Source organism: Saccostrea echinata, unplaced genomic scaffold, assembly GCF_033153115.1.
Source record: "Saccostrea echinata isolate AGI-Se365-2 ecotype Australia unplaced genomic scaffold, CSIRO_AGI_Sech_v1 ptg000004l, whole genome shotgun sequence".
Lineage (NCBI taxonomy): Eukaryota > Metazoa > Mollusca > Bivalvia > Ostreida > Ostreidae > Saccostrea > Saccostrea echinata.
Genome location: NW_026889753.1, coordinates 1,878,045 through 1,905,151, shown reverse-complemented (window position 1 = coordinate 1,905,151; position 27,107 = coordinate 1,878,045). Strand labels below are relative to the sequence as shown.

The 27,107-nt window shown below is 33.1% G+C and overlaps 3 protein-coding genes across 3 annotated transcripts; 1 reads left to right on the top strand and 2 right to left on the bottom strand.

The window, feature by feature from the left end:
* Nucleotides 1-140: 140 nt before the first annotated feature.
* LOC133178971 (cilia- and flagella-associated protein 157-like) lies at nt 141-6,589 on the bottom strand. Its single transcript, XM_061313631.1, has 10 exons — nt 6,322-6,589; nt 5,183-5,304; nt 4,311-4,460; nt 3,778-3,931; nt 3,250-3,517; nt 2,917-3,047; nt 2,653-2,803; nt 1,692-1,885; nt 1,311-1,515; nt 141-751 (listed from the first exon to the last, which is right to left on the bottom strand). Exons 1-10 carry the CDS (start codon nt 6,474-6,476, stop codon nt 602-604), a joined length of 1,680 nt encoding a protein of 559 aa, XP_061169615.1. The 5' UTR covers nt 6,477-6,589; the 3' UTR covers nt 141-601.
* On the top strand, nt 6,434-11,317 carry LOC133178972 (phosphatidylinositol N-acetylglucosaminyltransferase subunit C-like). The gene is given in 8 exon segments (XM_061313632.1): nt 6,434-6,667; nt 6,669-6,783; nt 7,057-7,126; nt 8,270-8,436; nt 8,686-8,854; nt 9,039-9,186; nt 10,652-10,818; nt 10,987-11,317. Coding segments are annotated over 8 exon segments (978 nt in total). The 5' UTR covers nt 6,434-6,571; the 3' UTR covers nt 11,033-11,317.
* A 204-nt stretch (nt 11,318-11,521) lies between these two features.
* LOC133179373 (stimulator of interferon genes protein-like) lies at nt 11,522-13,501 on the bottom strand. The gene is given in 6 exon segments (XM_061314144.1): nt 11,522-11,688; nt 11,787-11,973; nt 12,187-12,428; nt 12,571-12,679; nt 13,004-13,179; nt 13,182-13,501. Coding segments are annotated over 6 exon segments (1,104 nt in total). The 5' UTR covers nt 13,474-13,501; the 3' UTR covers nt 11,522-11,590.
* Nucleotides 13,502-27,107: the final 13,606 nt, after the last annotated feature.

Below are 27,107 nucleotides of genomic sequence, written 5' to 3'. Positions count from 1 at the left end.
TTATAATGACATAGTTGTACAACATTATTTATCAAATAAACTTTGTGATGGTGTTGCCATATATAATTTAAAAAAAAAAAAAATAATGTGAGATTTGGTGACATGACTACTGGTACTAGAAAAAAAAAAAAGAATGTACATTAAAACAATCATATAAAATGCTTTATTGAGTGAGACATAATACATATATACAAACTTAGACATACAGCCATTTGTATAACAACAAAATAGTGAAATTCATGATAAGATATACCATATTGCAACAGGCAGACTGTCTGTACTTTCTGTAACAATGCTTCATTATAAAGGAAATAAATAATTGTAAGTGATAGACATGAGCATCTCTCACAATTCTTCATTGAGTGTGAAATGTACATTGATATATCACAGAAAAATTATTTTAAAAGCATGTAAAATAAATTATACTGAATTATTTCTTCATTTATTTTTTTAATGTTGGAAAATATTCTTGAATTTCATGCATACACTGAAAACTAGCCAATTTTACCGGTAGTTCTTATTTTCGTGACTAGATATTACAATACATATGTGAATTTCTGTCACGTGATTACAGATAGCATGCAGTGATAATGTTTTCACATTAAAAGACTTTACTGGTCATTTGTTTGTTTGTTTGTATGGGCCCCAAAGGTATTCCTGGTGACCTGATCCTCTCTGTTGTCATGGCAATCACTGCATCCTGGGTACCTGCAGGTGCTTTACTGAGAAGCTGGTCAGCATAGAATAATGCCTGGAAAACAATGTCAGCATAGAATAATGCCTGGAAAACAATGTCAGCATAGAATAATGCCTGGAAAACAATGTCAGCATAGAATAATGCCTGGAAAACAATGTCAGCATAGAATAATGCCTGGAAAACAATGTCAGCATAGAATAATGCCTGGAAAACAATGTCAGCATAGAATAATGCCTGGAAAACAATGTCAGAATAGAATAATGCCTGGAAAACAATGTCAGCATAGAATAATGCCTGGAAAACAATGGTGATTTATGAATAATATACAGAATGACAGATTCTACTGAACATGACAAACTTACTATGGCATAATTCACATATGTTTAATAGGTCTAAGATAATTTATTTGAACAAAGACTAAAGTATGTATAAAATGAGAGCTGTTGAAAGGGAAAGTATTAATGTCATTATACACATATATATTAAAATACATGTACAGTGGTGTGAATAGAACAATATACATGTAGTCGCAAAAAAAAAAGAAAATTCAATCTTGGCCATAAATATAAGTATGACAGCCATTTAACATGATCACAAAAGAATGACGGCATACCTTAGGAGCACTAACTGTTTGAACAGCCACAGACTTTGTCAGTACTTTACGGAGACCACCAAGTCTGGTGGTGGCAGATAGGACCCTCATTTTATCTACACTGGTAGGAATGTGATTCTTCGGTCGTGGAATCAAACCCAAATCTCCCAGTTGGTAATGGGGAAGTGTGCCTCCACTCCTAGCCACTGGAGACATGGGAAGGGTTCTGAAATAAGGGGAATAAATCTATCATAACCAAAACAATTAAAATCCGTAAGCTTGATCAAATTTTCATATCATTGCTCATATATTTTTTTGAATGCTTCAACCAAGTCATTCTTACTAATACATATTTACATTGCTACGAATAATTTAGTTACAAAATTTGACTCTCTTACTTACCCCCTTTTGATGCCTTGTTTTGAGCCAGGCATTTCACTGGCACTCTTCTGCCTCATTTCATACTTTCCAAACTCCTCAGGTTGAGGCCCCACTCCAATGGCAGCAGCACTGTTCAGTAAAATGAGGAGATTCTCCAGCATGTTGTCCCTCTTCTCAATTTCATTGTAGCCATCTTCTGACTCAGTATCATCAGACTTAAACAGAATAAATCAATATGCTTGAGAGCTTTTGACAATAGTTATGAAAATAAGTTAAGTACTTATAGTGATAAGCATTGTATTAGTCTCAAATATCTGACGTTTTCCAGGTGTTTTTCATGATTTTGATATGTGACGTGCCAGGAAAACATCAGAACTGGTGACATTATGAAAAGTAAAAAATTTCGCTGCCCCCAACTGAACTTGATTTTTGATACTTGCAGACCTAATTAAAGGTCAAACTCAGAAATCATCAATAGCACAATGCTTCTAGTTCTCATCAATATTGCTTAAAAGAAAATATCACTCCACATTTTCATACAGGTCTCACGAGATTTCAAAATGCATGAAATCAGAACGAACCTCGACAGTTTGATAAAATGTTTTCACCCACCACTTTATTTTACAAAGGAACAATTAAAGTGATATTGGTAAGTACTAATAAATTGTACTGTTGATAAGATGCGAGTTAGACTTTCAATTCAGTTTGCATGTATCGAAAATTGCCGCCTCCAGTTGGAGGAGGTGTACTTTCACTTTTCATAATGGCACTGGTTCTGATGTTTTCCTGGCAGTCAAATATCAAAATCGTGAAAAACGCAATTAAATTTTGATTGCCCACAAACATTGCCCTCCTCAAATTAAAATGATTCCACAGTAGTCATCGAGGCATTTTATCTGTTCAAAAGAAAATACACTCAGTGTAAAAAAAAGACTTGTTATGTGCATGTTATTATTTTAACACTTCTGAGCAAATTGATTACCTTTAACATTAATTTGATGGCTTCTGCAGCATCAAACAAAATTTTGTCCACTTTCTCTTTGTTTCTTTTCTCTGAGCTGTATTTTACTGTAGCTTCCTTTAAATCTTCTTCTAATTGTTCATTTTCCTTTGCAAGATTCTGGATCTCTTCTCTAAAATAAAAAAAAATTGCATAGTGATGTAAGAAAACCCATTATGGTATATACATCATGTGCTGAAGTTCTTTAGCTTGAAAATTTTTGGCAATCTGATGAGCTTCTTCTACCTTTGTGACTCGACTTGCTGCTTCAGGAAATCGATCTCAGCATCCAGCTCCTGATATTCCTGTTCTCGGGAGTCAAACTCAGCGATAAGCGCCTCCTGATTTCTACACTTATCTGTCAGCATCTTTATCAACTGAACAAAAGAAATGCACATCTTTAATTGATATATTCATTCCTGGAGTTGAAAGTAATCTTTTCAAGGCAGTATAGCAGTCATTACCAAGATCGTTTGAGTCCCCATTCCCCCTTATCATACACACACAAATGTGCTTATTATTTTGACCCATGAATTGTTTCAGCTATCTTTTGCAATAGCTGAAGTCCTTATATCATACCTTTTGATGACTGTGGTTTTTCTTGGCTAGAGTTTTTTCATTATCCTCCAGCATTTCTATGTGCTGTTTCATCTGTTTTTCTTTCTTTTTCAGTTCATCATTCTCCTGAATCAGCTCCATGGTTTTATCTGACATTTTTGCTAGCTGGGCAGTGATAGACACATTCTCCCTGATTGTGTTTTTGGTGGTCTCTGCCATCTGTTTATTTGACACCCTTCTAAATTCAGCTGCCACTTGGTTCACCCTCTGCACCATTTCTGACTTTAATCTGTAATACAGATTGTAGACTTTTCACTAAAATTATGGACCCTTTTCAATTTGCCAATTATTTATGCATTAGTGTTTTCAAATTTACAACAATTGGTCTTTTCTTTCAAAAGCAGGATTTTGCTTGCCTTTATCCAGTGTTAACCACAAGTATATATAGTATACAAAGTATTTCTGAATTGAGTACATAAAGAATAATAGCTGCTGCATCATTTTTTTTTTACAGATCTATTCTTAGTTATCTCTGAAAAGGTACACTACCTTGATTTATCTAGAACAGCTTTCTTTTCCAGATCATAAATGGCTGATTTGTGATCCTCATCTTTCTGTTTGAGTTCTTTCTCCATGTTAGCAAACTTGGCCATGAGTTCCTCTCTGTGAACTTTAAACTCCTCCAAAGATGCCAACTTACCACCTTAATAAAGGACATCAAATGTTACATGAAACAGACACACTGTTCAACAAGCAGGTCAGGAAAACAGGTGTTAAATCTGAGAATTTAATTCCATCAATCATTCCCTAAAAAGTTCCTTATCAAGTCCAACTTCTCTCATTAAAGTTGAAATCATTTGTTTCAACACAAGACAAAATTCTCTTTTTACCGCATTCAAGATTTACAATCAATCCTCTAACTTTCAAAATTAAACAGATAAAAATCAGCTTCTTTTATGCTATTTGCACAACACATTTTTTTAGAGTGAAGTCAAGTACAACACTAATCATAAAGAGTTCATTATCCTAACTGCAATATAAAGGTTTGCTTCATCATGTTCATCTTGTATAGATAAGCTTACCTAAGATCATGTTATCTGATGTGAGCTGATCCTTGGTCTCCTGAAGCTCAGTCTTGATCTGCTGGATGGTGGCATGAGCTTGTTCTTTCTCTAGCTCCCTTGTCTGTTGTAAACCAATCAGCTGCTCATTCAAATCCTCGATGTCATCATCTGCAAATCAAAATACACATGTATACCCTTGAAGCCAGCAGCAGAATTGCTGGATGGGAGAAATTACAATAAAGCATGTAGACTGCATCTGATTAAGCTTTAATTGAAAAACAACCATTCTCATGTTCTACAAGAAGAAAATCAATACTTTGTTTCTTTTTCTTTGTCTATTGAAAGCTTGATCTGATTTTAAAAGTTAATCTAGTGCAAGTAAAGGTACAGTATCATTAAACTCGGATCTACTTTCTATTACTGTAGCTAATCATCAAGTATTGATTACTTTTCACCAATTACAGGTACAAGTGTCAATCACAACTCCTCAGCCACTCCAGTCTGAATTTTGTTTTTAAAGATTTGGTATCTAGTAGGATGAAGTTCAAATTGTTCCCTGTAACCAGTTTTAGCCAATCTTACCATATCCATTTAAAATCAAACAATTTGGTTTTAAGGGGATTTTCCACAGATGTCGTTACTTTGTAATTCACTTCAAGGCTACTTTTCTGCTGATTTGAAGACACAAGAAATTGTGATTGGAACTTAGTAGAATTTTGTTCAGCATATGCTACCCAAAAACTAAATTTTCGGTAGGGATGACTACATTTTAAGGAATTTATAATAATGATGTTTTTAAAAATTAAGACTTCAAACTAACTTTTCTTTTCTAACCAGTAGCATATATTGGGCATTAAACTCATAAAATTTTGCATTAATTGTTAACTTACTTTTCTTGTTAATTTCTTTCTTGAGGTAATCCACAATATCATTCTTCTGTTTTTCCAGTTGCTCAAACTTTTCATTGTTATTTCCTCTGTTTACCTCCAACTCATCACATCTTTTCTGATACCTAAACAATTAATTTATTACATTTTTACCAAAACATTACAGAGTAGAAAGAAGGTGGTATTTTGTTATTTCTTAGGGATCCTCCCTTAGAATTAAAGAGATCCTCAATGACAAAACCCTGCACTTATGATGCACCATTGATGTGACAATATGTGATGCTATCTTGCTAATCAATTGGTTGTATCTTACTGCACTTTCAATACATGTATTATATGTGTAGAGATGCTTCTGATTTCAAAACTTGTACTGGGTATAAGCTATTGGTTATGTAACCTATCATACTATGAATGGCTATGCTAGTCAGAAATACCATAAAAATATGGATTCAAGGAACATGGGCAATAAGTATTGTCGACCAAAACCTCTCTTGATAATTACAAATGTATTAAATCATTTTGAAGGCTATTAATAAAAATAAAAATGGTTTTCCTGATAAGTACCAGGTCAGTACCCATCAGACCATCAAGGCGAAACAAAAATTAAATTACAAACTACCATCCATAAACAGGTATTAAAGTATGCAATATGTGTCCAGCATGCTAGAGGTTCAAGGCGAGATGCTTTTGCCTTGGCCCTGTGTAACCTAGCTCTGGGATCCATTGTAAAAATTCTCACCATCTAAACTGCCAAAGTGGTAATTGATTGTTTAATAAAAAATCAAGGATTTGCCATTTGCAAATGTTGCATAACAATCCAAAGAATATAAGGAGCATAGGAACTCTTACCGAGGCTCTTATAGGAGTAGAGAGATTACATGCATCTGGACAAGGATGAATTAAATCACACCTAGCCTAATCTTACATACATGGCCAAAATTCTTGGTTTAGTTTAGCATATACATAAAAGATTCATTTTGGATCCTTTTAAAACTCAGTGGTTGTCAGATTAGTTCACTGAAAGCTTATAAACACACTGGTGTACATACTGCATGGGTCTTGCCTATAATTACATATAATATTAATGTATGCATTTGTCATATTTGAAACATACCATTTTCATCTTCTGATATTATATTTACCTGTGTAATCTGTTTTCTAAGTCCCGAATTTGTATTATGAAGTATTCTTTTGATAGTTCATTCATGGTTTCAATACTTTTAGAAGGGGACCCTCGACCAGACTTCTTGGCACTTTTCTTCCCCTTCTTTCCACTCTTCTTCTTTTTAGGAGGCATTTTGGTGTCGTTTTAACTATAATATTGATTAATTAAAACAATGTCAAAAGAAATAATCAGATTATTTGCTATAATCTCCCATTCCTATTGTTTTCATGGAGGACACCATCTTGTTGTCAACAATGACTGTGATGTCATTTCCTCGATACAGCTTATTGGAGAGATCACGTGACATTCCACATGTTCCACATGACAGGGAAAATGGCAGCGCACAGGAAAACAAAGTGGCGAAAAATTTTATATGAGCATCAAAATGTTCCAGACAACTATACAGATGATTCATTTCTGGATGCAATGAGAAAGAATCGTATGAACCTTTTCTCTACATATGTTTGAGATGGGATCTTTGACAGGAAGTGTCCTTTTTTTCAATGAATGTTTTCATAGGCCCATTTCCCAGTAGCTGCAGTACACTATAATGTAGCCCTCTTAATGTGATATTTTCTCCAAAAAGGGGGAGGGCTACTTTATTGCAGCTAATTTCCTAGGGACCTACTTACTATAAATATATAGGTCCCTGGTAATTCCATTGCAAATAAAAGTTCGTGCTAATAAATATATTCTCTTTTTGTCGTTTTAGTATACATCAGAAAATATGAATATTGGTCTGTCGTGAGGGCATCTGGTGAAATAACACAACAAATTAGTAGGTAAGATTATTCTCAGGATATATATATGTTAATTTCTGTTGTGATACAGGTATGTTAGGCCTCTGTTCAGGCATAGGTTAAAAGTACAGTATTTTCAATAAAAATCATGCACTTTTCTTAAAATGGTTCAATGCTCAGTAAACAGGTCTAGGCGGCCTCCAATTTTGGAGGATAGATTGTATCCTCTAAAAACAGAGGATAGAGTTGTTGCAATCTACAGGATTTTTCAAAACCAAGGGCAGACAAACAAATAACAGCAACTCTTGCATTTCTAAACCATCACTGATTTTTCAACCAAAACAAATAAAAGGTAAAATTTAATATGATGATGGATAAATCTAGATATTAAATCATTATAACATTATTTTTGTAATTGCTGTCAATCAATTATTTAGTTAAAAGCTTAGTTCTGAACGATTACTCTTACCCTTACCTGTCTGAGACAATAATTATGACTAAGCTGATTTCCAGTATCGTAATTTTGTGTTAAGAGGTTTAGAAAATTTAATTCACATTTGACCAATATTCTGATATATCATTAATGGGTTCCATACAATGTTGACATACCGGGTATTCCATGTGGTCATGCATACAAATGTCTTATATAAATGTTCTTTGACTACATTACTCTGTATAATTTGTAATGGGAGGGAGGGGAGGGGATTAATAATTAAGGATTTAACCAGAAACCTGTTTTAGGTCATCTGAGTCATATGGGTGACCTGTTTCTAGGAGATTCTGTTGTCAATCCTATTTCATCCTTATACTTTAAAACATTTTCAACTTATCTGAAATGGCTTAAGTAATTTCAACCATTTATGGATGAAGGGAAAGAAAAACAAGTAATTTCAACCATTTATGGATGAAGGGAAAGAAAAACAGTGAAATTTATTGTTCCAGCCCCCCCCCCCCCAAAAAAAAAAAAAACAAAACAAAACAGGGGGCCTGAAGTGTGTTGCCAAATCCACCAAAGTTCTTGTAATCTAAAAAAAACTTCTCTGCTCCTGGACATCTAGAAGACAAAACGGTTGAATGATTATAATGAACAGCACTTTTTAAAAACAAATTCTTTACCCCTGAGCAAGTATAGAATAAGCTTCATAAAAAGTGATAATGAACATAAATAATTTCATATTTTTCCAGCATGTGTTTGTTCATTGTATCTTTTATCTACATGGATGATAGACGACTTTCACCAGACAGTCTAGTTGTCATTACTATAGCTGCCTCTGTGATTGGTTATATAGTTAGTAAGCTAGTGGACAAGGTTACTAAATCAAACCCTACAGAGGATGAGCCTCAGAGAACTGGTAGGGCTAAAGATATTATGTATTTATAACCTTCAATGGACATTTAATTTACAATATACAATGTTAAATTTTTTGTGAGCCTTATACTGTGAAATTTAACAATACTTCTGTTACAAGCTTACATTTTATCTTCAATTAAGATAAACTGAAAATGGATGCATTCTCCTAATTCAGGAAAGTAAAGTCCATGCTAAAGTGTACCAATATCATTTATTTAAAATTTTTGAAACTTAATATATTTTTTTGTAGTTTTGGAAGATCTGAAAACTTTTGTGATGTTCATGGGTTTTAGTTTTTGTTTGTCCCCGGTGCTTGTGTCCTTAACAGAAACCATTTCAACAGACACAATCTATGCTATGACCACTATGATGCTTCTTGCCAATCTGGCATTCCATAATTATGGTGTACAGGCAGCATTGTTAGTACCTATATCTTTATTATTTCATTAAATTCTGACCTTTTAAATGAATAGTAAGAAAATTTGTCATACCAGGTACTTTCCTGGATTTTCATCTATTTATTTATTACAGAATTATTTCTGATACAGTTGAACAATTTTAGTTGTCTGAATATGTATTTCCATTGAAAATTGTTCATTTTAGGGTGTCAGAAGCATTTTCACTCAATGCTGCAATATTTGCCTCTGTGTGCCTGGCATCCCGACTCCACAGTTCCTTGCATGCGTTTGCCACCGTCACATTCTCACTTCTTATCTTTGGTCTTTGGCCCAGACTTAGACATAAAGTAAAGGTAAACTTTTTATTAAACTTTCTTTGAGTTTGAATGCTGTTATATTTTCATTAAGGTTATTCTTCACATTTGCATTTTACCACCATTTAAAGGATATACACAAACATTTTGTCTACTAACGTTTTTAGCTCACCTCAACGAAGTTGGGGGAGCTTATGTAATACCCTCGGCGTCGGCGTCGGCGTCCCAGGTTAAGGTTTTTGGAGCAGTTTTCTTTTCAAGTACTTCTATGGCCTATATTAGTCAGAGATGCATGGAGGATGCTTCTAGTGTGTTTCATTGTACCAGTCAAGGTTTCAGATGCTGCAATTTCAGCTAAAGAATGACCAGGTTAATGTTTTTGGAGCAGGTTAAAGTTTTTGGAGCAGGTTAAAGTTTTTGGAGCAGGTCTCATTTCCAAGTAACTATAAGCCCTAAATTGACCAAACTTGCATGGATGATACATCTAAGGATGCACACTACTGAACTTGCTTCGGATGCTGGATCTGACCTACATTTTCCGGATGAGTGACTAGGTTAAGGTTTTTGGAGTAGATCTCATTTCCAAGTAACATTAAGCCCTATATTGACCAAACTTGCATGGATGATACATCTAAGGATGCACACTACTTGACTTGCTTCGGATGCTGGATCTGACCTATATCTTCCGGATGAGTGACCAGGTTAAAGTTTTTGGAGCAGATCTCATTTCCAAGTAACTAAAAGCCCTATATTGACCAAACTTGCATGGATGATACATTTAAGGATGCACACTACTGGACTTGCTTCGGATGCTGGATCTGACCTATATTTTCCGGATGAGTGACCAGGTTAAAGTTTTTGGAGCAGATCCCATTTCCAAGTAACTAAAAGCCCTATATTGACCAAACTTGCATGGATGATACATTTAAGGATGCACACTACTGAACTTGCTTCAGATGCTGAATCTGACCTATATTTTCCGGATGAGTGACCAGGTTAAAGTTTTTGGAGCAGATGTCATTTCCAAGTAACTATAAACCCTATATTGACCAAACTTGCATGGATGATACATCTTAGGATTCACACAACTGGACTTGCTTCAGATGCTGGATCTGACCAATATTTTCCGGATGAGTGACCAGATTAAAGTTTTTGGAGCAGATCTCATTTCCAAGTAACTATAAGGCCTATCTGAACCAAACTTGCATGGATGATGCATCAAGGGACGAACAATCTCAAAACTTCGGATGCTGGATTTGACTTACATTTTCTGGATGAGTGACTAGTTTTAGGTTTTCAGATAAGTCCACTCCCAAGTAACTGCAAGCCCTATCAGACCAAAATTGCATAAATGTTGCATCTAGGGATGCACACTCCTAGATTATTAGTTTAGTGTGGGACTTTGCCTTACTTAAAGACAACATTCGTTGAGGTGAGCTCTGTAATCTCTGATTACCTATGTTTAATTATTGTTATAAGGATGTCCTTGGAATTTATGTTTCAGAAAGCCCTTCCTGTCCTAAATGTAATTCTGACAGTGGTATTAGGAACTGTTGCACTGTTAGCTTTGTTTACCATCTCCATGGTTACAGCAGTCATGTTTATTCTAGGTCATATGTTTATAACATTTATATGTCCTGCCTGGTTAATCAGTCTACAACCTCTGAAGAAGTAAGCTGGAATTCTTTTAAGAACTTATGATTCAGTTGATTGCAAATATTTTATCAAACTCATCTTTTCTTAAGCTCTTGGAAAAATTACATGATTTTCTCCCTCATAGTGTATATGTAAAAGTTCAATAAGATTCACAGATGAAATGTTCTTTTTGTCCCCTTCCAGCAATATTCATGGGCCCTGGGATGAAGCAGTGATAAAAAATGACTGAAATCTGAAGAGTGGATGAAGCAGTAATGCAGAATATGGTAGAATGTCAGGACGAGACAAAGGTCCAAGAGTACCTGGTACTAAAACTTAGATACGGACAAAGGTTATTCAAGTTCATGGAGAACTGGCACAGTCATCGAGACAGATGGACTAAAACTCAAGTTTTATTATGTCAGAAAAAAATACATAAGTTTATACTGTAAGATATTAAAGTAGTGGAAGAAAGGCTTTGACAGATCAGTTATAATGGTTCAATGCTGCACTTGCTGGACTGAGTAATTATAGTTATAAAGGCTTCAATAAATTGTTGAACACAATGCTTTTTTTTTTTTTTTTTTTAATATTATCAAGAAATTTTGAAAAATATCATAAGAGATTTAGATTTCTTCATTGCATATGCATGTACATATACAGCATGTATTTGTAAAGTAGGTCACACTTCTCATTCTATTTATGGGTGATCTGTTTTGAATAATGGTAGAAATGTCTGTTTTTCATGAAGTTTATATTTATTTTATTTTTCACAAAACTACATTCTTGAACTCCTTTCTACATTTTATTAGAAAGATTTTGTCAGAGCTTGTTCCTTCAGATCAATGTCTATTCTTTCTTTCAACAATTCTGTCACAGATTGTTCACTTCCATCAGGCTTTTTATCTACAACACAAGTACATTTATTAAATAAGATATATTTAGTTGATATCAAAATAGTTCCACTTTATATGTTAATTTATATATATATATAAATGACATACCATCGAAGACAACAAGGCTACAATAATTTTTTGTGTCAGGGTTGGAGTTGATTATTTCCTGTAGAGTTGATACAAATGTATTCATCTGTTGAAGTCGTTCATACGATGATAAACCAGCTTCCTTGCTGTTGCTCATTTCATACAGAGACAATATAGGTGTTGCATATTCCACCAAACAGTAATATATCTGTGAAAAGTATCACCAAACTTGTTTGAAATTTTTCTCATTGAGTGCATATTGCAATCGACACTGCCTACTGGGGCCACAAAAAGGGTGTCAAATATTTAAAAAAATTGCAATACATCTACATGTATATGGGAAAATGTCTTTTCTTCATTTCTCATGTATGACTCCATTCTCATGCATTTATGACATAATTACATTGAAATATTGACTTACCATCCCATCTGATTCAAAACAATATACAGTATTTTTATATTCTCTACGCTGAGTTCCTGCTCTATTTGCGACAAAGGAGGGAGTTACTCCAGCTACTTTCAGGTGTGGATCCGCAGCTGTTATTGAAGGTGGACAGTAACAAGATTTCGGGATTAAGATGTAAAGCTTTGGTATTACTTTGTGTTTTTGATTTATATCTGTAATATTAGTCTTTGTCCAGGAATCAATACGTGAATGCAATCCTGTCATTTAAAAAGGAAGAAAATGAAAAAAAAAAAATTAAATTTATAACAAGTTTTTACAAGAGTATACAAATGAATTTATTAAAGTTTTTATGAGTTTAAATGTACTCAGTGTTACCAGAATTTTATAATTAAAACTGACCTGGAATAATAAGCCTTAAATATCCAAAATAGAAAGACCATGCAAAACCATGACCAACATTCATTTTCTGTTCTTCTAAAATTCTGTTTAATTGTGATACTGTTGGGGTCTGCAAAGAAAAAAAAATAGATAATTAATAAATAAACAGCTTTTTATATCAAACTTGTACATTTTCAGTGGGTACCTTCATTTTGTTATATTATACAAATATAATTTATTTTAATAACTATATAACATATTCAAATTATCTAGTATCAGATTTCTGCAATTTAGGGAAAATGACTTTCTAATCACTTTAAAAGGAAAATTCCATGTACAGTAGTTATGATATTTTTTTTTAATAAAATTAAGAAAGGTTGTGACTTAATAGTTTCAGAGTTATCTCCCTTGTTAGAGGGTTTATCCACCTTAAGCTTTTATCTAAAGTACTTACATGTAGTTTAAGAAGATATGGTATTAATGAAATAGAAATAATAAAAGTACAGTTCCATTTAGTTAACAGGATCCGCCACACTACCAACATGCCATCGCCTTTGAGATTCAAATAAGTCATGATAGCTACAAGAATAGGTAAAGTAAACAAGGGGACGTTAGTCTTTGCGGAAAAACTTGTTGAATCACACTACAGACATTTCCATCATATCGGCGTCTGATGTATCTGAGTTCTTCGAGGAATATGAGTGATCTCACAATTATTTCTCCAACAAGTACATTAATTAATCCAAGAGTTACAAAAATTAACACATAACTTAGTTCCTTATAATGATTAATTTTAAGCTGTATAGCTGTAGATGTCCAGAAAGTCTGATCATAAGACTTGAGGCACAGGGATAAAATAATCAAAGTCCCAATAGTGACCACAAACACCAATTTACTGAATACTCCGTGTGATTGACTGTCCATTCTTCCTATATATTTCTAATATCTTTATTATACAGTCTGAAAGTAGATACAAAAATTCATTAATGATCAATTTAAGATTTTGCAAAAACAGTGCATTTTAAAAGCTTTTATATATGGTATGTCGCATGATGTCAGCAATCACCAAAAATTGATCTTATATATACTGCAGACAATTTACGAATGAGTGTTCTTAATTAAAATAATAAAAACATGTCGCTTAAATTCTTTATTTTACGTAGACACTATCATTATCGGCGCCGTTAAACACGCAAAAAGTGTCAGAGTCTAAACCCCTCCCCCTTTTTTCCCTAAAGCACAATGATATAGAAAAAGATTTATTCAGAGCGATATTATTTCAGCATTTCAATCATTATATAAAGGTGATAATGAGGAAATTGTTTTAATGTATCTGTGCACTTTGCTACTGAGTTTTATTTTTAATATATCTTTAAAAAAAACTAAATCAAAAAAAAGTTAGATGAAAAACTTAATTGAATTATTCAATTTTTATGAACTATATATACGTATCAAATATTTGTCTTTCTTCAGCAACGGTTATGCTCATGTATAATTCTTTGTAAATAAATCATTCTGTAATTATATCTATCTCTATATTAAAATTCAATAAGTTTATTTGAAACTTTTTTTTTCATCCAGTTCATATCAATATGTAAGCACCCCATTCTTGACTAAGGATTTCGTTCAGATTGTTATGAGTGGATTCTAGATAGGGCTGACCAAGCCGCCCCCACATTTCTCTTAGAAGAGTTCGTTTTAAGTGATTTTTTTTTTCTTCTTCTTAGGTCGCACCCTCCTCCAACTATATATTGTAGCTCTAGTTCTTGCCCCTGTAGGGTCTATAGCCCCGAATTATTTTTAGAATAAGTAAATCTATATGTGTATAGTAAATGCGGTGATTGTGTGCGTATGTACATGCATTAATATTATGGTGCACGTCAAAGTCTATATGTATAGTAATTGAGCTAAAATTAAATTCGTATCAAATCGAGTATTTTATAAAATATGGAACTTACCGTATTGGCCCTTTTTGGGTTTTTAAACAAGGGAAAATGGCAACAAATTTTGTAAAATTTTCAACTAAAAATTTTCGTATCTAAATATATACATGAAAATTTGAGCTAATTTTAGAGCTCGTAAAACGAAAGTGCATGGGCTATCTTAAATTCCAAAAACTTTGGTTATCGCATTTGTAGTATTTCTTACATAATATTTTGTTGACGACAACTTCGCTTCGTGTTACAAAATCATGAAATCAAATTATTAGTCAGCTCCAACACTATATAATGTACCACCGTAACCCAGTAGATTTATTTCCAGCATCTATTTTTAGAATTTGAAAATTTTCTTCGTACAAATATAAGTTCACGCTTCGATTTTCTCAGAACTATAAAATTAAAATAAATTCGTAGCTAGTGTTAAACAATCTTCCTACCCCCCCCCCCGTAAGAACCCCCTCCTAAAAATTACAATATGACAACAAAATTGTATTTTTTGTATTTCAGTACTACCATTCGCGGTACGATATGACAGACCGATGGAACGTGATCATAAAATTACGAACTGTACAAAACATTGATCTTAATTTAAATCAATTATTAATTTGACATGAAAACTATAATTTAAATTAGCAATGTTTTTTAAAGTTCTAAAATAAGATACGTTTATTCCAGTCATGGTCCCAGAGTAAATAACAGTCAGACAAACAATTTGATTCTGACTGAGGGGTTGGGATAGGGTGGCAGATTTTGGAAATAAATAATCTGTTCTCGGTAAGAAAATAACTAATGTCAATCTAATTAAAATTAGATGTTCCGAATCCGCTACCGCTTCTCAAAGTTTGAGAAGCGGTAGCGGATTCGGAACATCTAATTTTAACTGGATTGAACTAATGTTTTTTGTCACAGTCTCCCCCCCCCCCCCCCGAATTATAGTTTTGGAGTTTGACATTTTCCTTTTTTATGTTGAAAATAATTACTTAAGTAATCTGTCCTTCACTGGCAAGAAAAAAATGCCACCCCCTTTCAAAATCAGTTGTTTTCCCTTCTCATCCCTTGTAAAAAGTTCAAAAGGAATACAGTACACTTGTGCAACTTGAACAGATAAAGAACATGAATTGAAGCAAATTGAGATAACTACCAACTACATGTAGATGCAACAGTCAAAAACAAATTCTTGATATCAATAATTCGAATTCTTGATATCAAAAAATAATTCTTGATATCAAGAATTTGAATTTTTGATATCAGAAAATTATTTTTTTGATTTTTGATACTAGGAAATCAAATTTTTTGATATCAGGAAATCAAATTTGGGTTTGATATCAGAAAAATAATATAGATTTTGTGATATCAAAAAATCGAATTCTTGATATCAAAAAGTTATTTTCTGATATCAGAAAATCGATTTATATATATATATATATATATATATATATATATATATATATATATATATATATATATATATATAAATGAATTTCCGATATCAAAAAATCGATTTTCTGATATCAGAAAATATGAGTGAAATAAATAGAACTTACATTAATTAATACTCCCTTATTCCCTATTGCATCCTCGCAAGCCAGGGGTCCTGAGTCAACATGTTGCCGTTGGACGGCAACGTGTTGACTCAGGATCCCTGGCTTGCGAGGATGTCCCTATTGTTAGTTTATTCAATTAGTGCCATCCTGTATACCGATCCCGCTGCGACATTGTATGTTCTGTTTACCGGATTAGTGTTATCACTAATGATTTTTTTTAAATTTTGTATAGATTAATGCAGAGACATAAATGAATATACATAAACTGATACATGCATTCACAATGCTGATAAGTTACTAAAATGTCCGAATTCCAAAAAGTCTTGAACCCCCTTGAGTTGTAATGGGAAGAAATTTGCAGGAAATGTAGAAATTAATATAGTTATTTTAACACTGCTCTTCTTCTTCTTCCTCTATCTGGCCGCCTTCATCAAGTTGAAGATTTTGCCAGTTGGGTGTGCGCATGTTTGCATGATTAAAAGAAACTTTTTGTTGTTGTTTGTTTGTTTGTTTTTTTTTTTAAACTGGATAAAAAAAGGATTTTACAAGTTAGTACTTTTTAGTCACTCGAGATTTGAAGATCTCGAGTGATTCTGCTGCCGCGATGTCCTCTGGCAGGTTATTCCATTCTTTGACGGTTTTACAGAAGAAAGACCATTTTCTACAGTCCTTGGTTGCAGATGGTATTGCAAGAGAGTGTTGTTTTGTGTGCCGCGATCTTCTTACAGGCTTAGTGAAGTGGTCCTCTGGTCTGATGGCTACTTTGTTGTTTATTATCTTATACATCATAATCAAGTTTGCATCTTTCCTTCTACTTTTTAAATTTTTCCATTCCAGATGTTTAATCATTTCTCATACGCTAGATCTATTTCTATAATTTCCCATGACGTATCGTGCCGCTCTTCTTTGCACCTTTTCCAACATATCTATGTGACCTTGTTCCAAACTGTCGAAGCATATTCCAGCTGCGGTCTTCCCAGAGATATGTATGCTCTCGCCTTTATTGATCTGGATGATATATGGAGATTGCGTTGTAGGAATCCTAAAGTTTTATTTGCCTTCTTACAGATATTTGAAATATGTAGTCCCCAATTTAGATCGGATGTTATAGTACAGCCTAGATATTTTGTAGATTCTTCATGGGCAAGTATATGATTGTGAAGGGTATAGTTGTAAATAATAGGGTTTTTCTTTTTTGAAACTGTAAGTACTGTACATTTATCTGGATGAAATTCCATTTTCCATTTTGTTTCCCAAAGAGAGAGTTTATCAAGGTCTTCTTGAAGGGTGTGACAATCTAAATTCGATGATATAGTTAAATATACTATGGTATCATCTGCAAAGAGCCGAACTGTAGAGGTTAGGTGGTTTGGTAGATCATTTATGTAGAAGAGGAATAGACTCGGGCCTAGGACTGATCCCTGGGGTACTCCAGACTCAACCTTACCAACATCAGACTCTTCCCCTTCAACCACCGCTACCTGGCTCCTGTTTAAAAGGAAAGCTTCTATCCAACGATGTGTGTTTCCTCTGATTCCATAGTGATGTAACTTATGAAGAAGTAGGCTATGGGACACTTTATCAAAAGCTTTAGAAAAGTCTAAAATGAGCAAATCAGTTTGCTTTCCATTTTCCAGATTTCTAGTTAAGTCATCCACACATTCTAGCAACTGTGTTTCGCATGATCTTTTACTTCTGAATCCCATGCTGTCTTTATGCATTCAGTAAGTTTTTCTTTACATCATAAACACCGAAACTTGTAAACCTCATTTGTAACATTAAAAAGTTCGCCTTTCCATTCATTCTTCAGAGAATAGTACAAAACCCTAACAAAGTGATGCCATACTCTTGGGGGAGAACTGATTATCCGTATGAACCTTAAGGTCAAGATCTAGTAAATGAAAGGTGCCTACAGAATCCTCAGATTTGAGAAATAAATTCCTTTAATGATGCTTTATAACTTTAGCTTGGTCAAATAAGGTGTTGCGGGGCATAATTTGTAGATGAACAAGACGAAAAATCATATTATATTTTAGTCTGTATCATCCAGACGTTTGCGTTTGTGGAGGTAAACGCAAACGTCTGGATGATACAGACTATAATTATATTTTAAACTGTCATTTTTAATGAAAAATTAGGAAAACCAGTCATGAATACGGGAGTTTTTTTCCATATATCAGACAAAGGAAATGTATCCAGATTGCCTACAGTCTCTCAGAAAACGATAATTTGTTTGTTCTTGGCCTCTTCTTTACAATAATATTAAATTGAATACAGGTACCGGAATTACTTTTCACATGATTTCAAATTGAATTCCATGAAAATAGTTTATTTTCTACATAATTCTATTAGAGTAAAATACGGGAAAAAGAAAGTTAAAATTGATTATGACGTCACAATGGATCTAGCACCAAAAAGTTAGTCTAAAGTCATTTACTAGATCTTGACCTTTATGGAAGGGAATTACCGCCAAAAGTCTATTTATCTTGCTTTTATTCTTATTCTGCCTTCTTCTTAATCTTTGTTATTATTGTAACTATATGTCTCTTTATTGTTTTCATATTCGTCTTTATTACATTTCACTTTGAACTTTTTTCATTCTTCATTTTGTCCTTACTTCTATGTTGCTTTATTCTTGTAAATTCGTTCTTCTTTCTTTTAAATTGATACAGTTTCTTTAATAAATAATTATGATCATCTCTATTACAACTGTAAATTCAGTCACGCAAACCATGAAGCGCATTCAACGAAGACGAATACAAGTAGTGTGAATTTAATGCGGCATTATAACGCTAGGTGGCAGGGTGTTCGCTGCGAGTGTTGGTAAAATAAGGTACGCAAACCCGGGCCGAGGTTATTCGAGATTTTTCAAATTTCTGCCTTAATACTTTATCAATCGAACCCAAATTTTCAAATATGTATGTTATAGGTTCAGACATGTACCCGGTGTCGTTCCCACTGAAGGCTGCCTAGATAGTAAGACTTTCCCCGGAAGACTAGCTATACAGTGAGACTTCTCCAGGGGAAAGTCTCACTATATAGTCAGTCTTCCCCCTTCATAGCGAAACTTCCCCCTTTAATTTAGTTTCTGAATATTTTTTTTTATTTTAAAACAATGTTTTTATACTAACGTTTTCAGTGTTTGGATAAAAATTATCCGTCCTATATGAATGAATAAATAAATATATGAATAAATAATTAAAACATTTTAATAGTGATTTTTATAATTAAAACTTCTTAACCATGCAGGTAAACATAGGTAAACTGCACGTTTCTACAAGTAATGACCTCTTTACTGTGAAACTAATTATGTCTTTTTTCTTTTGATAAGAATCGTCTCGGAACAATACTATAATCTGCTGTGCACGATAAATTTTTAATGCGCACTTTTATATTGATTCATTTGAAACTATTCCTCTTTTTTTATATTTATAAGATCATTACCTAAATATGCAATATATACATCGTCGATGTAAATAAAATCGAAACTGACCAAACACGGAAGGGGAAGTCCCACTATGGTCGTTTAGGGTGGAAGGCTCACTATATAGTCATTGCCCCCCCCCCCCCCCGGAAGGGAAGTCTCACTATATAACCAGACTTCCGGGGGGAAGACTCACTTAGGGGTAAGTCTCACTATATGACACCGGTAGGGAGGGGGGGGGGGGCTGGCTACCAAAACATTTTTCTAGTCATAACTTTTGACTACTGAAAATGTTCAATGAAAGTCTGGTTGACCCCCTCCCACTTTTTGTTGTAGTTTAGTCAAATAAGAGCCATGTACGTAGTGACGTATGAGTAAAATTTGGTACTGAAAGAAGTTGGACCCCCTTCCCCCCAAATAGAATTTTCGAGTTTGAAGAATTTTTCTCTTTTTTATTTTGTTTATTTGTTTGTTGTTTTTATTTTTGGTTTGTTTGTTTGTTGTTGTTGTTGTTGTTTTTTTGCTTGCCAAGATTTTTAGGTAAGTTATTTTTTTTTCTCTGGCTGCCCCTTTCAAAAACAATGCTACGTCTCTAAGTTTTATCTGTATTCGCTGTAAAAATTGCCAATATTTATATTCATGTATTTATATTTTGAAAATCTCAATATTTTAGATTATTTTTGGCGATTTTTGATTTCCAACTTGCTAAGATGGGTAGACAATATCAAGCCAACATTTTACGTATTTTTTGCCAAACGAGACATTGACAAAATAATTTTTTGAGTTATTCTGATGTCAAACACTGTGTGCTTACTAGAGATATTTATTTCTTTATTGAAAAGTGCTATTTCTATACAAAAAATTAATACATATTTTCATAAAAACCGGGGGAAATTTCTAGTATGCCCTTGTCTTGCCTGGTTCCGGCAAGGCCTACCCATGACGTTCCGCACTACTTTGCAGAGCATTATATATGGGTTGACCGAAACCAGACTAGCCCAGCGGTCCCCAGAATCAAGCGACTGCGCATGAACAGTTATTATCCTGAAATAAAGAAATGTCAGTTCAGTGGAAGAATATATAGGGGTCCTGAAAAACAACTCAATTTATAAGGGTATACTAGTAATTATCAAAATATTTAATATTTTTTTTATATCAATAAAACTGAAATTCAATCATCCAACAAATAACTTGAATAGAGTTACTTATTTTTTCAGGTGACAGAAAATACACAATTATTTTGGAGTTTTCATCATTGGTCCGGTTTTAATGACCCAGATTTTCTTAAAACGTGTTATTTAAAGCAACAAAAGCACATTTGAAAGAAGAAATGCTTATAAATAGTTAAAATATAATATTTAGCATCGGAATAATTTATTAATTTATTAGCTTTTTGTACAAAAAAACCCCACTAAATGTTGATACTGCCTTCCAAAAACTTGGAAATCAAATAATTTTCTTCGAGAAAATCTAAAATATTGAGCATTACAGGGCAATTTTACCGCGTATACAAATAAACCTATAACTAACATGACTTGAAAATTTGGGTTCGATTGATAAAGTATTAAGGCAGAAAAATCTCGAATAACCTCGGCCCGGGTTTGCGTACCTTATTTTACCAACACTCGCAGCGAACACCCTGCCACCTAGCGTTATAATGCCGCATTAAATTCACACTACTTGTATTCGTCTCCGTTGAATGCGCTTCATGGTTTGCGTGACTGAATTTACAGTTGTAATAGAGATGATCATAATTATTTATTAAAGAAACTGTATCAATTTAAAAGAAAGAAGAACGTATTTACAAGAATAAAGCAACATAGAAGTAAGGACAAAATGAAGAACGAAAAAAGTTCAAAGTGAAATGTAATAAAGACGAATATGAAAACAATAAAGAGACATATAGTTACAATAATAACAAAGAATAAAGAAGTAGGCAGAATAAGAATAAAAGCAAGATAAATAGACTTTTGGCGGTAATTCCCTTCCATAGACCTTAAGGTCAAGATCTAGTAAATGACTTTAGACTGTCTTTTTGGTGCTAGATCCATTATGACGTCATAATCAGTTTAAACTTTCTTTTTCGCGTACTGTACGGCTCTAATAGAATAATGTAGAAAATAAAGTTTTTTCATAGAATTCAATTTGAAATCATGTGAAAATTAGTCCCGAAACCTATATTCAATTTGAAATTAATTTAAAGAAGAGGATAAGAAGAAACAAATTACCGTTTTCTGAGAGACTGTAGGCAATCTGGATTTATTTCCTTTCTCCAGTAAAGAAAAAACTCCCATATTCATGACTGATTTTTAGCCGGGCTTTGCTGAAAGCAAAGTCCTGGCTGTAGGCATCGTGATCGACTGCCTTACTATAAATAGCACATGTTCAGAAAAGTAAACAAAAAGCCTAACAGCGTCAAAGCAGACGCTTCCGATAAACAAAATAGTCACATTGAAAGACGATACTTAAACAAATATATTTTACATCTCAATCTACGGAATCGTTAATTGATCAATATTTTTGTTTGAGAATTAAATTGTATTTACTTTATTAGGGTAATCGTGATATAACAATTTGTGCACATACGCTACTGAATGCAGATTGTAAGCGAACTATTTTCAATAAGCGCGGGCTTTTCGACAGGTTGCCTATATTTCATATCGTTTTCGTCGATGTTAAGGAGGTTGGATCCTGACATCAAAAGTAATGAGAATTTTTTATCAAGTATATTTTTAGAATTTATACACATAGCTTAATTAAAAATCAAAACAAAAAATTGGGGTCAATGCGCTTCTTTTGGCGCAACAGTCATTTAGTTTGACCTTTTTGCACTGTAAAAACGTCTTACACATAAATCAATTTTTAAAGTTTTTCCTCCGATATTTTTTATTCAAATAAGTTATGGGAACAAACACAGTTTTATTTCATCTTGAATAAACCCATTAAAATTTTTGACAACGAACATTTTTTTAAATTACTCCGCACGTTCAATTATTTGACCTTTTTGCACTCAAAAAATTTCATTTTGCTAGCATTACAAATTTAACAAGCAAAAAACTCATTTAAAAGTAATGACATTTTACTGAATTTAAGAAGAATGATTAAAAGGATCTTGTGTATTCAGAAAAGAAAGTTAAAAGTGGGGGTCTGTGATGTTAATTTTTAGATATTACTAAAAAAAATGCTAATTTTGAGCTTAAATTAGGGCTATTTTTCCTCTTGATTTTCACAATATATTTGATTTATTTATCAAATATGATGATTGAATTCATGACAGTTCATTAAATATATAATTTAGGACCAGTATAAAACAGTTCACTGTTCAAAATAATTCTGTGTGCAGGCTGCATGTAAAAATAGGAATCCAAACTTAACATACTTTAAATACTTCGAAAGAGAAAAAATGATCATTTTCTTCTAAGAAACCTTCCGCCACAAAATATAGTTCCTCACTTAATGCTTTTGGTACCGAATTTAATCATGGAGTTTTAACTGAATATAGTTTATTTGGCATTGTAGAATCCAAATTTATTGTAAGAATTAAAACATTACGCAGATTTTTTTAAATATAGGTTAAAATAAAAATCTGCTCAAAAGCTCAGGAGCGAACCTCGTTAAGTGAGTGGTTATATTCTCTGTTTTGTCTTTCAGCAAATAAATAGATAAGTAAATTGGAGTTTAAAGAATTAATTAATGTGCGTTATGCCTGAATTAGGTCGCCTGGCAATTGTACATGGTGTATCTGGTGTATCTAGTCGGCGATAAAAGGACTGTTTGTTTGAAACTTTAAGAATATCTCTAAAAATATGTGCATTTCTTTAATTATGAATTACATAAATTATTAAACCAATATGAATATAATTTTTTAAAATTAAATTCTAATTCAAATATATCTAAAGAAAAATCAGCAAACCATATGGTTCAACAATCTTTTAAAAAAAAGTTTGGCAATTGACAGACAAACATTTTTTGTAAAAAATTAATTGTTTTCTTAAAAGTTAAAATAAGTGACCTTAAATGTTTAAATTAGTGACATTAAATAAAACAAATGACTTATATATTCTCCTCACTAGCCATATGTTATTGGTAGAATTAAAAAAAAATTGTATGACATTTATTGTTCGTTTACTGATATTATAGTACATTGTATAATTAGTCTGAATTTACGTCCGTGAAGCATGTATAAACAGTAAGCTCACTGACAATGTCGTGATATCTGTAATTGTTTTTTAAAGATCAGTATAGCATTAAGGTGTCTTGAATGGCAAGAAATTTAATGTAATAATGAATTTTAAAAACATCGGTGGTCATTTATCAGATGTAATTTGGTACGATACCGTGTTAATTCCTGCTGATATTTTCAGGGTTGATCTTGTGAAAACGGCTTAACAGGAGACAATTTATTAAATTTTTCCTTTCAAAATAATTGCAAAAAGATGATGATTTTATGATTATATTAACGGCATAAAATAACAGCGAACACCGACTACTTGCAGCAAACAAGTGCGCCGCCATTACGAATTCGTAAAACAAAGAGACAGTTACGGATACTCGTAATTTTCTGAAAAAAAAATGTGTAGGAGGTAGGTCGGGTATAACCGGAAACAAACAAATTTTTTTTAGCCTAATGATATATGTATGTAAAAATCTTACAGTTGTAATACTAGTAATGCTGTAATATTTTCAATATATTACTACTCAATTAAAAAAGTTAAAATTTGAATGCGTTTAAAGAAAAGGGTTTGAAAATACGGTATTACTTCGATAACCCTGAATGCAATTAAAATAACTTTCTCCTTTCTAATAAATAATTTCGAACAAAAATCTTTATGATGGTTAAGATCTTGTGTTTGTTTGTTTGTATGTTGTTTAACGTCCTCTCGAGAATTTTTTCACACATATGGAGACACTACCACTTGCCGGTGGAGAGCTCCAAATTTTGTCCTATACTCGGCACTTACGGCCATTGAGCAGTGAGGGATCTTTTTCGTGCAAGCACCTATTGCGACACGGGACCTCGGTTTATACGGTCTCAACGGAAGGACCGGTCTCCACGTCCCACAGTGGGATTCGAACCCGCAACATAAGGATTAACTCCTTACTTCGCGACTCTAGAGCAGACGCTCTTACCACTGCGCCACGCGAGCGACTAAGATCTTGTGTAAAGGTGATGTAAATGAAGTTCAAAACTATTTGTTTTCTTTCATAATATGAAATAAACAATGCGATTCCATTTGGTTAATATTTTAATTTAATAGTATTAATTTAAATGACTGGGATAAAGATTTATATTCTGTGAAGCATGGAATATAAATAAATAAAAATGTAAACTTTAAGATAGAAATTTCATGTGAATATGTTTATGTATAATTTATAAATTATTTATACCCATTTAACAATCAATTTAGCGTCGAAAAAAATTTTTATGCTTACAAATTCAGATCAAATTTTTAGTGAAAAGTCAATGGTATGTTTTGAATGTGAAAATTTTGTTCGAGACTTCTCACCTTGGATTCATCTCGCATGTGCTCCCAAAGCGCTTTACAGTATATTGAGCGTGCGCGCGCATTCCAAAAAAAGTCTTAAAACACATGCAAGCTGTCAAGGGTGCTGGGAAATAAAAATCGTTTATGTTAATATATAATTAAAAGAAAACAACATATAAAAATGTTCATTAGTCTTTATCTAAGTACAACACATTATAATTTTTCAGAAAAAGTTGGTTAGTCTTTGCTTCAAAACTTCCTGTTCAGAATGAAGAGCCATCTATGTACGAGCCATAAAGACCTGAATACATCATGATTTTCTCAGGCAATGACCATTATGGCCGAACCTGGAACTAGAACTAGACTCATATTCATGTCATAAAGATTAGGTAATTGTAATTTTCGTGCAGCTGGTTTCCTAGAGGACCAAAAATAAAGAATATTTCTTTTCTGATTAATACAGGCATGTAGTATCATTATCAGAAAAAAGGAGAATTGTCCAAACCCGAAAATCCTATTCCGTTGGAGAAGGAGTAGGGGTGGGCTACAACTTACTTTCACATTTCGAATTTCATTAATTCATTACCAAATTGCCGTACTTTTAATATGCTACAATAAAATGATGGTACAATCTAATTAAAATTAGATTATCCATTTTGCTTTTAGTAAATCTGTTCGTCGCTCGTGATAAATACCTGGTTTATATTACGAAGAGTGAGATGAAGGTTCCAATTTAAATTTGATTGCGAAGAGTCAATCAACCTAATAATTCAATGTACATTGTCCATAGTAAAAGTTTATGTTTGAAAAATGGTGACACCCCTAGCTCCTCCAATACTATATATGTGCCTGTATGAATCAGCAAAACCACTCAAAGTGCACTGTTACCATGCATAACCATTGTGAGCTTAATGTTTAGAAAGGTATAAATGTATTTTCATTAAAAATATCACCAAGTCCTATCCTGGGGTCTTAACGTTGGGTTCTGGAACGTAAATTATTGGTAGATGGGTTATTGTTAATCATAATCATACAAACTCTACCTGTTAAATATCAATGGTCAGAAAGAAAGATTTTCAAATATGTACTTATTTAGGATTAGACAATACACTCGAACATATTAAAGCCCGGACCGTTGACGGTAGCTCAGTCAGTAGAGCGCTCGCTCCGTGATCGGGAGGTCGTGAGTTCGAATCTCGGCCGCGACAGACCTAAGTCGATAAAAAATAGGTAGCAACTGTTCCTTCGCCATGCGCTCGGCACTTTGAAGTGAAAGTTGCGGGTCCTTCGGATGAGTCCTTAAAAACCGAGGCCCCGTGTCACGGCAGGCGTTGGCACGATAAAGATCCCTCACTGCTCAATGGCCCTGAGTGCCGAGTAAAGGTCAAAATTTGAAGCCCTTCACCGGTATATGGTGATGTCTCTATATGAGTGAAAGATTCTCGAATGGGACGTAAAACAACATACAATCAATCAATCAATCAATCAATCAATATTAAAGCCCGGCTTTCAGTACTTTCAGTACTTTGATATTAATTTTTCATCAAAAAAGACAGTTTAAAATATGATTTTTCGTCCTGTTTACCTACAAAGTATGCCCCGATACACCTTATTTGACCAAGCTACACTTAAAAAGCATCTTTAAAGGAACTTATTTCTCAAATTTGAGAAATCTGTAGGCTACTTTCATTTACTAGATCTTGACCTTAACACTAATATTTGTTGAATTTCTGATATCAAAAAAATAATTTGGTGATATCAAAAGATCTATTTAAATTTCTGATATTACAAAATGATTTTTTGATATCAGAAATTCGAATTTTTGATATAAAAAAAAATGAATTTCTGATATCAGAAATTCGAATTTTTGATATCAAAATATATTTTCTGATATCAGAAAATTATTTCCCAGATTCTGAGTGAGTAATTACATGTACTCTGTAACTTCAGCTAGACCTATAATTGATTTTAACTTAGAAATAACTTTTTAAACATAAATATATATATATATATATATATATATATATATATATATATATATATATATATATATATATATATATATATATATATATCAATTTAAAAATCATTATCTAGTTGATCCGCTCCCTGGAAATTGAAAGTAGATGACCTTCACTTTGAGAAGTGCAACAGGTTACTTGCA

Excerpts from the sequence above, each read along its gene's own strand:
- LOC133178971 (XM_061313631.1), bottom strand. The coding sequence starts at position 6,476 with ATGCCTCCTAAAAAGAAGAAGAGTGGAAAGAAGGGGAAGAAAAGTGCC. Across the intron at positions 1,886-2,652 it reads CCATCAAATTAATGTTAAAG|TCTGATGATACTGAGTCAGA; the intron begins GTAATCAATTTG and ends ATTCTGTTTAAG. Across the intron at positions 1,516-1,691 it reads AAACAAGGCATCAAAAGGGG|AACCCTTCCCATGTCTCCAG; the intron begins GTAAGTAAGAGA and ends CCCTTATTTCAG.